The sequence below is a fragment of the Protopterus annectens genome, chromosome 5.part0, assembly GCF_019279795.1.
Source record: "Protopterus annectens isolate FY-2018-M chromosome 5.part0, PAN1.0, whole genome shotgun sequence".
In the NCBI taxonomy this organism is placed as follows: Eukaryota; Metazoa; Chordata; order Ceratodontiformes; family Protopteridae; genus Protopterus; species Protopterus annectens.
Window position 1 is genome coordinate 617,992,619 of NC_056735.1, and position 14,850 is coordinate 618,007,468.

Here is a 14,850-nt window from a genome sequence, read left to right on the forward strand (position 1 = left end):
TTGATATTCTTCTTGTGTTCTTATCCCCTAACAAATATCAAGATAGAAAGATGCAACTTAGCTCTGTCTTGCATGCTTAAGAATTCTTATGCCCACATGGCTTGTTGTTTCTCTGGATGTCTGTCATGTCTAGCATTTTTTCAACAGTTTTTAGTTAGGAGTAAAGCTAATGGGCTTCATCATGACATCTTCAGTTTGAGCAATTCATCTCTGTGATTTTGATCCAATTGGTTAAGTGGGCACTCTTCCAAACCAAAGCTGCCCTTAAAAATAGGCTCTTTTGCCAAACGGGTTTACATGCTTGGCAAATGAATAAAAAATCTTGGTAATCAGGTGTGTTAAGCATCACTCAGTCACAGAATTAACTGTATTTTTTCACTCAAAAACTTAAATTGAGTGCTGAAGTAGTCCTATATGATAACTTACATATGATAACTTAAATAATACATTCAGAGCATGTGTCATTCCCTGCTTATGCTAAGAATGCTGCGTAGAAAAGATTAAATACTGATCCTAGAAATAAAATCAAAATGACTTGAAATATCCGTTTCCTCTCTGAACATTCATTATTCAGAATTACTTGCAGCATTAGGTACTATTTGGATTCAAAGAGTTAAGCAGAGTATTTGTCCTAAAGTGCTTCAACACCTTGAATCATTTTTTGTGCACAAATAAATATGTAAAAGGAAGAAAAATGCAGTAGGGCAAGACAAATTGAATTCTACAAATATAAATGATTCATACAGCACTGAATGATTTGCATAAATCTGTTCTAAAGAAAAACAAATAGTACAAGAGAAGAAAATAAAGGCTGAGGCCATATTCTAGCATAAAGCACAGGAATGTGGCCCAGACATTAATGTTTAATAAACTGATCGTCATTTTTTGAAAAAGACATTAACTTGGCTCATAATTTTCAGCTTTTACCAGGCAATATTCAATATATTAATTATATATATATAACTATATATATACATATATATATATATATATATATATATATCTATTACATATACAATATGAAATCCATCCCAACAAGCACCATCACAATACAATAAAACAACTATACAGGAATGTTTTACATATATCTAGCTACCAGTCCGAATTGCTACTGTAAAAATGAGATCAAAATTGCAATATCACCACAACCCCTTTACAAACAGAATACCTATACAGAGTGATTTTACATATATTCACTCTCCATTTTCAATCATTACTATAAAAACTTGCATATGCATCCAGGACACATAATACAACATCACATTGCCCTTACAAACCTCCATATCCCATAAATTACACACAAAAAAAAGATTTAAACAAACATAATCCTGTAAAAAGGTGGTCTCACATCAAAATACCCTTGATAATGAACCCCACAGCTCTGCTCCTTGTAGTACCCGATAATTATTTTATCTCAACTGTCTTCAGCCTCCAAATCAATGTAAGGCAAATGTTATGCATCCTAATGTTCTCATGCACAGGCATGGTAATCTTTATACAGGTATCACTCTTTATTCCACAGCAGCTGTGGATCGCTTCTATGCTGCCTTCTTACAATGGTCTTCTCTGCACCCATTAAAGTCATTGTCAGCACATTTTTCTGATGTTTGGTCAAAAACATGTCTACCACTTGGCTACTGAAAATAGACATACCAAAAGCTTAGACCTCTCGTCTCACAGTCTAAACAATATCTCCTGTAAAACAATGTGAATAGGCCACAGCCAAAGACACCCCTTATTGGTTCTAGTACTTCTAACATATTGGAGATAGTGCTGAGAATGTTACTTTGCTCAGCCACAGTATAAAAGCACACCTATCTTTCTACCCAAGCATTTTAAATTGCATCAGTCTAGATGTATGCCTATGGAGGATATAAACAGCCTTGTACTCTCACTAGTTCAGTGATGTATTACAGTCCCTCTCTCAGTTCTCCCTTATACTATCATATGCACTTCTTAACTCTTGCCTGTCAGACCTACTCTATTACAAAATCAATTAAACCTACTGTTATCTCATGTACAACCCCTATCCACATCACTTTTTTTCAAGATGTTTTCTGCTTGACAAAATAGCAGGTATTGCCTCTGCTGAGGGTTAAACATCTCCAGACATTTATGACAGTGTACTGACTCCCCTATCCCTAGAAAATGACCTCATTACTGCAGAGATATGACTCCACTAACATCATACCTTAATCCGAATGTTTATAACTTACATTGCCACATAGTTCTTATCAGAGGGAAATTCTTCAGCTGAAATGTACTGTCTTTGAAAGACTCGGGGGTATATTTTAAAAGGTAATCAATGCTGAAAGGAGAAACCTCAGTCTGTAGGTGAGGCCAAGGTAGGTAACAAAAATTGTAATTACAAGCTGTCAAGCCAACATAATCTACTCCATAGGTTCATAGGTTCAGTCCAGTATGTATGGTATGACTTTATAAACTAGTAATAAAGCAGCCTCAGTTATAAAGTAAAGCTCAAAAACAGTCACACAAACAAAGAAATCTCCATGGAAGATAAGAATGAAGTATTGGGAAAATAAATATTGGGGAAGAATAAACATCTGTGCATACTCTGATTTAAATCAATCAAACTAAATACTGCCTTAAAAGATACCATTGAAGCTGCATAAGATGAGGATACCATCCAGCTCAATGTCAAGCCACAGGAAATATATACTACTTATTTGACTGATGGTAACACAGATAAAGAAAATCATCTGTCCCCTAAGAAGTAAAGCAGTTAACTATCAAAGTTCTTGTTTTACTCTGGTTAACCAAATCTCCCAAAAAAGGTTCTAATCTTTCTCTGTAACTGAAAACATTCGCCAGCCTCCTTTTAGTTCATAAAAAGAAGATCAACTAATGTTTTACAAACTGGCAAACAAAAGGAGGGGACAGTTGGAACTGCATCCTACCCACCTCGGTCCAAAAGAAAGACTGCGACAGGGAAAAAATGACCATCAGTCAGGAAGAGGTGCCCTGATGGTGTTTTTTTTTTTTTGTGAGGCAAACAAATTGGCAGGTAACCTTAATGGAAATAAAGCATCAAATAAAAAGGCCTGATCGATCCATCCTGTTAAAAGGTCTATGCATTTATACTTACCACCAGAATTATGTTTCCCATCTAGGATGCATTCTGGCTCAACAATGTAATTTATTGGATTCACTTCATAATCTCGAAATACTGAAATCTCGAATTTCAGTTTGTCGAGACCATGAAACTGAATCCACACAACACCAAAACACCAAAACCGCAGAAATCAAAACACCTAAAACACAGCACACAGTAGACCACACATATACAACACCCACATCACAACATAAAGAAACAAAACAACACACATCCACAAACCTACAACCTAAATAAGCACCCCCATGTGGAGAGTTGTGCCCGCACACTCCCCTACTTATATATGCTAATTCCGAGATCGCACAAAAAGTAAATAAAAGCAAACACACACACACACACACACACACACACACACACACACACACACACACACACACACACACACACACACTCTACAGTCCCTCACATACACATCACACATATCAGCACACTCACATACACTCAAACTCCACCCATAACCCTTACAAAACACTCACTTGCTTGCCATAACACCTAAATCCACACACGGCACCACACACCATCCACATACAATCCTGGACATTACATAGTGTAAAGCCATAACTGCGAATTCCAGATATTCAAATTCGTGATTATGCACTTTCGCTATTTTCAAACTTCGACTTTAGAGTCTTGAGATACTGAAATTCAACATTTCAGTATTTCGAGATTATAAAGTGTTTCCAATTTATTATATTATTCAATGTTTACTGACATTTGACAAATGCACAATGATGTAAGATAATCCATGCCAAGATTTTGGTAAATGATTTGAAAACTTCAAGTGTGTTGTTACTGAGCTGGTCATGTCACTGTGGAGTAGAGAGAAGAATAAAAGGAATACAAAAAGAGGGACGGAATGAAAATGAATAGAAAGCATACAGGAGAAATGAAAAAGGTACCAAAAGATAGGAAACATAATAAACAGTTATGTGTATAATTGTCACAAAGAAGTTCAGTATGTATCAATACTGTATGTTGCTGGATCTTACAAAAGCTTTTTATGTTTTTTTGCCTTATTCAATAAACACACTGAAATATCATATAATGAGGAAACCTACTTATCTTGTCTTCATTGCTCAATTCATATGTCTGAATTTTTGTCAATGGATCTGAACATTATCATGACTAATAATAAGTTGTCAATATAAATAGTCATTTGAAATATTAAAAGCAAATGATTTCCTAAGTCACTTAAGCATGCTACACAGGACAGAACTACTATGGCGAATCTGGTTTCAATCTTTTTTTTTTGAATTCTCCTTGAAAATCCAAGTTGGAATACAATGCAGCACTTAAAATAATGGTTTGCCAGAAATTATTATTTTCAGCAGCCTATTTCAACCATTTCAGCAGCCTATTTCTGTCATTTACTTTATTATTTTTTATGTATTTATTTGTTCATATTAATGAGCAGTACTGTTAGAGACAACTTTCAAAAATAGATTCATAAGTAGTTATTAGGCATGCAGTCTAGTACTTCACAGGAGCATAGCCCAAATTTCCAGGTACCCCAAAGCACTGTCAGGTTAAGTTACTTGTTCAAGATCATACAGCAGGCAAATGACGGGTGAGATAATCAAACCCTGAACCACAGGAAGAAGCATCTTGTCAACAGCCAGGTTTACCTTGCAAAGAAACATATGTGCAGAATGTATATTTATACCACAATGGATACCCACACTGGATAAGCTAACACATGGAAGTGAACAATAAAATATGTTATCCTGATGTTAGATCCATCTGAAAAGTGAAATAACAGTACGTAAAGATTTACAAGAAGTTTCACCTGGGATAATTTCCTTCAAAACGGAATGAAACCTTCTCAATGAGCACATAATTTAGACTGCACTAAATCAGAGGAATTGTTAATTGCATCTAGGTTTGAACACAGAGGATACCACATTAAAACAAGTAATATAAGATATGTGAACAAATTATTTCTTATTACTCATAAAGATGGGGAATAGGATAGGAATGCAGCACGTTTTCTTTTGTCCTGTTATTTCACATGAGCATTTCTTAGAAACATTTGCTTTACTCAGTAATTCTGTCAATTATCTGTAAGACAAATCTTAGTGTATTTCTTCAGACCATATAATCTGTTGCATGCTCTATGTTCCTGTGTATTGTGTACTCAGATTCATAGTGAGGATTTCCAAAACAGTGCTGCTTGTAATGGCAAGTAGTCACCATCCTTTAATATGATGTATTAGAGATTTCCAGAAGGTCACATGCAAAAGTAGATACTTGTGTAAACAGAAATCTCCACTATTAATCTTTACTGCTCTTAACTCTCACACCTGTCTTTCTTCACGGTTCACAGTTTCTCACTATTTATTTCCTTCGCATTTTATGATATTTTTTTCACTACAAAATACAAAGTTGCTTGTCGCTAGAACTAATTCATCTCCGAGAGATAATTGCAACTTGTGCAACACAGAGATTGCATCTAGTCCCTCAGGGTTCAGCAGAATATCAGAACAATGATTTGAGATATTCTTCTACCAACTATGCTGTCATTAGCCAAATTCATACTTTATTAAAATGATAGTGGTTTCATTCTAAATCTCAAGTGCCCAATAAGTAACAAAAAATATATTTTTTTACTGCTACTTTCACAAATTCAAATTTTTAAATACATAAAAATATAATTGCATATTTGCAGAATGTCTACATATGACCCATATCTATCTATCTATCTATACACATAAATAAATATATATATATATATATATATATATATATATATATATATATATATATATATATATATATATTTTTTTTTTTTTTTTATTATATAACATTTGTTTACTGGTGAAGACTGACTTGGAACAAAGCCAATTTTCAATAGAGGCCCAGGTAGAAACACTCCAGTCACATGTTTTTGAAATGTAAGACAAAACCTGTCCACCCGGAGGAAACCCACACAAATGCAGGGAGGACATGCAGAGTCTTCACAGAAGGCACTCCAGCCGAGAATCAAACCAGAGAACCTCTTGGTGTGAAGCGACAACGCTAATGATGCACCACTGTGCTGTCCCAGGGGAGGTGTATAGAGATATATATATATATTAGTTTCACTTCAGTATACCGAAATAATGAAATACCGAACGTTATATGGCCAAGACCATATTATCGAAATTTCAGTAGTTTGAAATACTGAAGTGGTGCAAAAAAAAAAAACAATAAACACAATGTTTCTGCAGGGAGGCAAGCCCCCCTGCACCCCCTCACTTAAATATACCATCCCCGTGATTGCACGATAGTGGGGACACGGCAAATATCTCGTTCTGCACTTCTGCATATGGTGCAGAACGGGAGATTTCCCTTTCCTCAACTGTAGCGCGATCTCGGAGTTGGTATATTTAAGTAGGGGGACAGAAACATTGTGTTTATTGCTTTTTTATTTTTCCACCACTGAAATTTTGATAATATGGTCTCGGCCATATAATGTTCGGTATTTCAATATTTCGGTATACTGAAGTGAAACCATATATATATATATATATATATATATATATATATATATATATATATATATATATATATAAATATGGTTTACTATCATAAATTCGAAAGTAAAAATAAATAATGTCTTTATTTTCAAATTTATGCATCGAAAATGAACATTTTCGAATAATAGTAAACTCGAAAACAAGGGTGTATTGTCGAAATTGTAAACTGCGACATTTACGGCGATACACAGCACGCCCACCCTTCCCATAATCACCTACCTACCTAACCGAACACACAGTTATGCAGGGGCTGCCTCTGCACCTAAGGGGGGCTGTGCCCCCCACACCCCCCCTAACTTAATATTCCAACTCCGAGATCGCACTACAGTGAGGAAAGGGATGCATTTCCCTAACCGCACTGTACCGCGATCCCCTCCCATGACCGAAAGTTAGAATTACGAATGCACAGTTCATTCGCAATGCAAACCTTCATTCATGTCACCTGCCGTAATATGAAGTATTCGAACATCTGATGTTCTAATACTTCATAGCCGTGCAAATGCACGTCGACATAATGATAGCAAACCTATAAATATATATATGTATATATATATATATATATATATATTTATATATATATATATATATATATAATATATATCTGTTTATATATATATATATATATATATATATATATAAATATATATATTTATATATATATATATATATATATCTATATATATAAATATATATATTTATATATATATATATATATATATATATATATATATATATATACATATATACTGTTTAACTATTTTATTGAGCAAGGCAAATGTAATTATTTCTATTAGTTTTGCTCATGGGATACAATTTAGAAATATGTGCAAAATATCACTGATAGGAGTATGCATTTAATTTATAAAACTTAATAAGTTTTTGATGTTTTATAAATGTATCTCAAATCAACTTCCTCAAATCAGCTAATCCAATGGGTTTTTAGCAGAAGGATATTACATTCTCTGCCTTACACAACTATGAGGCTCATTGTCTTTAACCACATCATTAAAAACATTTGTTTAGTAACTTATTTGTTATTTTTGTTGATAAGATATAATAAAATATTAAAACTGCATGGAAAACTGTTGAATTTCTCCATTTAGAAGATGCATTTAAACCAGAGGGTGAAGCTTCTTTTTACTTTACCAGCTTACAGCAATTTCACATAGAACATATCGATCACTCAGAGTACTTAAAAATGTGTTGTCTGCAGTCTTCCAGAATGAAGCAAAAATGACATTTGCATCATGACAAGAATCATTATTATAGAAATAATTGTCTGTGCACATGATGTGACTGGACTTTGACATTAACAGAGGTTTGCCATACGGTTTGCAGGTTTGCTGATAAAATGTGGCTATACTTTGAATGATGGACTCCAACAAATACTAATGTCCTATAAAGTAGTTATGCAGTTGCTCTATGTATTTAAAGGTCAAGAAATTGCTACTGCATTTTAAAACTGAATAAAAACAGTCATAAAAAATTAAATGAGCATTATGTGCAACACCTGACTCCTAATGTTCTTGAATAAATCTCATTCTCTAAAGTGTTATGGGCAAATTACTCCGATTCAGAAATAGATGCAGAAAATCCAGTATAGTATGGCAAACTGGGGGAGGCAATTTCATATTTTGTAAAATGAAAAAAAAAGAATTATCTTGCTAAGTCACACAAGGGCAGCAATCTTAGCTTAATTTTCACAATATAAATTTTACACAGACAGGCAAATGCCTCTATATGTGGGCATTCTATTTGTGAACGTCTCATGAAATAAAATAGAGTCTTTCCTATAATAAGCCATCCATGAATTATTACAAAAACACAGTTTCACGTTTGGTAAAACAGGATGCTCAAGAAAATCTGCAAAGACGTCTTTGCAACAAGAAATCATAAGAAAATCTGTAAAGATTATTTCAACAATTTTAATAAACATTAATGGCGACCCTTTATTTTAAAAGCTGGGCATGTAACATCATGAAAATCATTTTGATAACATGAATTTTCCAGTTATCAGATATATTTATGGTCAAATAATGTAAATTCAAACATGAACAGGGAATAATTTTTAGAGCTCGTTCATAACTATTCTTATTCCTACTCAATTAGTCATTGCAGTCAAAAGGAAACTGCTTTCCTACATCAGTATTTAAAAAGGGCAGGTCAACATTTTGTGCAAATGTTCTAAGTGATACATTTACTAAAACCAGCTGTGATTTTCTGTGAAAGTTAATTAGTCCTTCAAGGGCAGAAACAGTACTGTGATTAGAGAGAGTCAGGGTCTGCTTTAGTTTTCTAAAATATACTAATACAAGCATTAAATTGAATCTACTTTAGTAGTGATGCAGTATGAAAACAACACATACTTTTTCCTTTGTAGTCAAAACTAGATTAGGTGCTACAGAGATGGATTATGATCCTGAGGTCAAAGGGCAACTGGAACACAAGGACAATTATTGTTTGGCAAAAAAGGGATGTCTTTCTTTCTGCTGCAAAGGTACTTACACATTCTCATTAAATACAAATGAATGTAATTTCTTTTGGCAAATGTGTAGCACTAGTCATTCTCTTTCCATTCAAATTCAGATTTATTGTAATGTTTTTTTTGTTGTTGGATCAATGGAGCAGGTTAATGATGACAAGCCCATTTTAGCATTGGCCTAGAGACAATGGGCATTACAGTTTAAACAGCCTTAGTAGATATTGTGCTCTTATTTGTTTAATTAATTTATTTTATTTATTAAAAATTTGACTGTCAGGTGTCTAAGTTGGTCTACTGACCCTTTTCAGTCACATAATCCAAGTACAAAAGTCTAAAATGAATCAAAGCAATACAACACAATATAAGTAATAGAAACACAAGAAAGTAAACATAAACATTACAACTGTGCAAAACTTTTAACACAAATGTAAATATTTACAATGGATTAGTACCATGTACACAATAAATATACACATATGGGAGTATGTGTGCATTCATATGCAATACATTTGGTGAGGCAACACTTGAGAGGTACAGTAATACAAGTAATGCATGAGAATGGTATAAGAGTGATGTTTAACCTGTATTGCTGAAGCAAGTGCACTTGGCATCTGGTATATTGATTCCTTCAGAGCTTTTTTAGGATTGTAGGATTGCATTCTTTTTAAATTTGGCTGGTAGACTGTTCCAGAGCACTGGGACAAATCTGGAGAAGGTGTTTTCTCCAATGGCTAGCTTAAATCATGGTCTAGCTAGAGTGAGACTATACTCTTGGCTACCTCTCAGGGAGTAGTTTTCTTCTCTGAGTGGTAGTTTTGTTTTCAGGGGAGGGCAGTGGTCCAGATGCAGTATTCTGAATAATGGGGTGCCTAGGAGTAGTGTGGCCTTGACTGCAAGAGGGAGCCAGTGAAATTTATTAAGTATGATACCCATTTGTTAACCACATAGGCCCACTGGCACACAATCCCTTTTCAGGGGTGATGTGAGGAGCAATGTCCGGTTAAATAACTTTCTCAAGGTCATTCAACAGGAAAATGAGAGCTAAGGGAATCAAACCCTGTACCACAGGAACTGTACTACAGAAACAGCTTACAGCCTTCACCTCTGGACCATCAGCCAGCCTATCAGTATGCCACAGTGATGAGAATTAGGATCTGTCAAAAGAGAAAAGTTACAAAGCTTTGACTCTGTGGTTTGGAGCTTTTGGGTGCTTTGAGCAAGTTGATGTACAATCAGGGTTAGACCATACTAAACCTTAGAAAGTTAAAGTTTTTAGGCTATAGCTTTCCATGCAGAAGGGGAGAGGAAGTGAGAGATTTGACAACATAGTTTTAATAAAGAAAGCATCTTGGTGGTAATGTACTCTGGATGAGTTGTACAATTGATGAGGGGATCTAGAATTAGACCTCAATATTTTTGTTCTCCAATATTTGGAATAATATTTCCTTTCATGTCTGTAAATTGAAGTGGCAGCAAACAGGAAAGCTTGTTAAGAGTTGTAAATAGCGGAACATTAGTTTTTATGGAGTAGACTAGACGTCTATTGGATTGAAGCCAAGTACATAAGGATGAGCGTTTGTGCTGAGAATTTGTTTAAAGCGGTTGGTGTGTTTTGCTAGTATCAAGCAGAAGACTGCCATCTCCATATATTGTGGTACTGATGTTAGGGAGGTCCAGAGTAATGTCACTGATAACTAAGGAGAAAAGTAGAGGGCACAGTGCAGAGCCTTGTGGGACAGCAGTGTTTAGTGTACCTGTATCTGAGAAAGCACTGTTACTATACATTTTAAATTAGTTAATATTTGGAAATTAGCCTAGTACACACCTATGAACCTATGAAAATTAGATGATATTGATATTGATATATCAAGAACAAAAGCAATATGAAACAATATGTTATTAAATGCATGCTTGGATTGCTTTAATTCATGCAGTTAACATGTTATTAAATGCATGAATTAAAGAAACTAAATTTGTTTTTGTTAATGATGATATTCATAATAAACAATTTTCTACACATTAAAAGACCTAATTTGGTTTCTGCTAACGTATATGATCAACAGAGACATACCTACACACATGCATATACACTTCCATATATATCTATGTACAGATTAATTAAATTATCTTAATGGAATAACATGTACAAGGTATAAGGTGAAAGGAGATTGTTCTGCTGTTTACATACAAAGTACCCATTTATTTCTCACAACGCATATGACATCTTAACCCAGCTCTGTGACACACAGGTGTAAAAACCTGACTGTGACTCATGACCTGAGTTTGACTATCAGCTTAGGAGGTGGAAGAGACAAAAGTGAGAGGATAGAAAATGAGGGGCTATATCTCACCTACCACTGGAGGCAGGATGTAGTTATTCATGGCTGCTTCAATTTCTGCTTCAGTGTTGGAGTGGAAGTCCAGATCATGGAAAGCAGTTGCCAGTACTGGAAGGGATATATGCTGGGGCTACCTAAGCTGCTGATGGTAGGCCTTGTCCTTACATGTGGAGGAACTTCCATGCATATAACAGAGGGGCCTTGGTAGTCTCTGTGGAGATGCATGTGCACACATCACCACCAGGGGTGGAAATAGGGCCAAAAATAGAAATGCCAACTTAGCTTACATCTTAAATGATATGAAACTTCTTTGTGGGGTGGGATGCCTCTCAATTTACCCTGATTTTGTAGAATGCCCTTGATTTTTCCTCATATTTGCAGTCAAAATTATAGTCAGTTAATAATGGCAGACTTTAGAGTTTTATGCTTCTTACTGTTCAGAACATGCATGCCAATGCAAAGCCTGTCAATCTATTATTTTTTTTTTAGTGAATTAGAGCAATATTTAAAAATTGTTTTTGATTCTGGACATTTCTTCCTATTATTTTTTCACTTTGTTCCTTATTCTTGAGCAAAGTGGGTAGAGGCTATGCTCAGAACCCATACTAAATGCACTCTCCAGGGCTAAAAGTACCAGGTCCGTGGGCCCAGGCAACATACTTGGCTATTTTCTGGTCAGTATGATGCACTTCCTGTAAGTCATCTTCCTTGAACTCTAAAACCACAGTGTCTCCTCTGGATATATTCCAAAAGCCTGGAAAACAGCTGTACTATTTTCCCTCACAAGTAAGTCCCCTCATCTGACTCTGGCAACTAAAGATCTATCAACTTCATCAACATAATTTGCAAGGCAATAAAAGGTACCATCATGGACAGTCCCTAGACCCAAATCAGTATGGCTTTATAAATGGTTGACCATGTGTATTAATACCACTTGGCTCTTTACAATCACCTTACCTTGATTTAGCTAATGCCTTTAACACTATACCACATTCTGATATCACTGGAAAACTGGGAAAACCTGATATAAATCTCTGTGTAACCCACTAGATTACTACCAGCTTACTTATGGAAAACACATTATTAGACCTGGTTGTACACTATCTTCCAAGAGAATGGTCAACAGTACTGTAACCCAAGGCTCTGTTCTGGGACCTATTCTAGTCGGCATTCACTTCTCTGATATTAGCTCTGACATTATAGGCCCTTCGACTGTTCAAGTTCAAGGGTGAATGTAAGCTTGGGACCATTCTGAACTCTCCTGAAGACACATGCATACTCTAAGATTGCCTAACTCAGCCAAACTCATTGTGCTAGGATCAACAGCAAATGCCAAACACCAAACAATGCAGCAATATATGGTTTGGGAAACAAGAAACCAAAACCTCACATAGAATACACACTACCATTTAAATCTAGGAGTATTAATGGATAACAAACTCTAGTCTGACCACCAGGTATACAATATTAAAAAGGCTGTCTACTAAGTCACTTCTCCTCAGCGTTAGAGGTCACCAATCCCCTCTACTCATACCTCACCAGACCTATACTAGAATACATTGCACACTGCTGCCGGAAACTGACCAATCACCTAACCACGTTTGGAAAAAAAAACTGAGCAGCTTCTCACAAAAGCATCTATGGTATGAGCTGCCTACATTACCTAGTGCATCTAAAAGTCATGCCTCAATTCTACATCTATCACACACTCCCACATGGTCATCTATGCTTGGTTTGCAAATCTGTAAATAGTCCAAACTTGCTTGATCGACTATATATCTGAGAAACTGGTAGTAACACAAATACCCAACTCTGGAACAAACTCCCACTTTTTGTAAAGCAAAGCACATCACCCTCTCTCTTCAAATCCATCTTAGAAGTATGGATAAGAAATAACAAAATTATCTCAGGGCAAGATACCCCTCCCTCCTATCCACATTCACCTACGTGTTCAGGGGAAGTAAGTAGTTGGGTTTACTAGTGGGACTGCAGTGTTTAGGATTCAAATGGATTAACTAGTCTATTACTTAGTATCAACCTATGGACCCACAGCAGCCACTGCACAAAACTACCAAAACTACTAAGGTAATTATGTATCATTAATTAGTATTCTACTCTCCGATTTCGGGCTAACACTCACTGTGGTTTCAAACTGAAGACATCAGATTTGTGTGATAGAGTTCAGGCAAAGATACTGTTAGTGGTGAATATTTAAAAATGAAAGAAAATCGGGCTGACCTTTCGAAGAGCGAAAATGTTTACTGGGTGCTGTGAAGCCTCTCGTTCCATGAACATTAACTGCAGCAATTCGGAATTGGTACCATCTGCTTGGCCTGATGTCTGACAGCACAACTCTCTCTTCTGTAGTCTAGAGGGGAAGTCCAACATTTAATAAATGGATTATGAAATGGATCATAACTTTAACGTCATATAAGTAATAACAAGTAAAGAGAAAAAAAATGTCTGTGTATTACTTAAGAAATACAGAGTCTACCCTCAAACATTTTGCTTTAACAAATCCTTCTAGGGTTACTCGATAAAAGAATATTAATAATATAATGCATCATATCAGAATACAGTTTTCAGACTTAATAAATACTTACTTACAGTAATATAAACTTAATATGAAGAACCATTTCAGGATTTCAGTTAAATTAAATTGTATCTGTATTTTTACTTTACATGTTTTACTACTGCCAGGGACAGACATGCATTCAACAGAGACAGCCTAACAGTTTTCAAACCATGAATTGCCTTTACAGGGCAACTTTTTAGACTTGGTTATTTGACGTGTCTAAACATCACACAGATTAACATCCTTTATATGTTTACTTTGGGGAACACAATGGCACACTAATCAGAGTTTCAGTTTCACAATCCTTAGTTCCCCAGTTCAGTTCTCAACTGGGTGTATTTTCTGTAGAGTCTATGCATTTTCCCTGTGTCTCTGTGGGTTTTCATCACACATCTCAGAGACATACCATAGTAGAAATGGTTGCCTTCCAAACTGCCTGCAGCTATGATTCATACTCAAAAGATTTGCAAAATACTTGAGAGTGGAAACACAAATGTTAATTTTTAGGGATCATTCTCGAAGGGGAATTATACACTGAGTAACAATTAGTTCACTGAAAAAGTGAATAGGTTTAGGTTTAGCAAAACCCTGTATTATATAATTTAGTGAGCTGAAAGGGCTTTCACTCCTGCAACAGTCAAAAAACTGTTGTTAAAATGACTGTGTTTTTTTTTTTGTTTGAGAAACATTTTGACTGAAGGCTCCACACACGCGCGCGCGCGCGTACGTATACATGCATACACTCTGTGGCATTATTGAATGACTGTCTAAAACATTTTGAATACACAAATAAACATTACTGGAAT

At 35.3% G+C, this 14,850-nt stretch overlaps 1 protein-coding gene across 1 annotated transcript in view; it reads right to left on the minus strand.

Annotated features, from left to right (window-relative positions):
- ANOS1 (anosmin 1) overlaps positions 1–14,850 on the minus strand; it is an 892,203-nt gene that overhangs the window by 288,037 nt on the left and 589,316 nt on the right. The window contains exon 6 of the mRNA XM_044072460.1: positions 13,708–13,837. Within this exon, the coding sequence (XP_043928395.1) occupies positions 13,708–13,837 (130 nt within the window). The remainder of the gene's footprint in view (positions 1–13,707; positions 13,838–14,850) is intronic.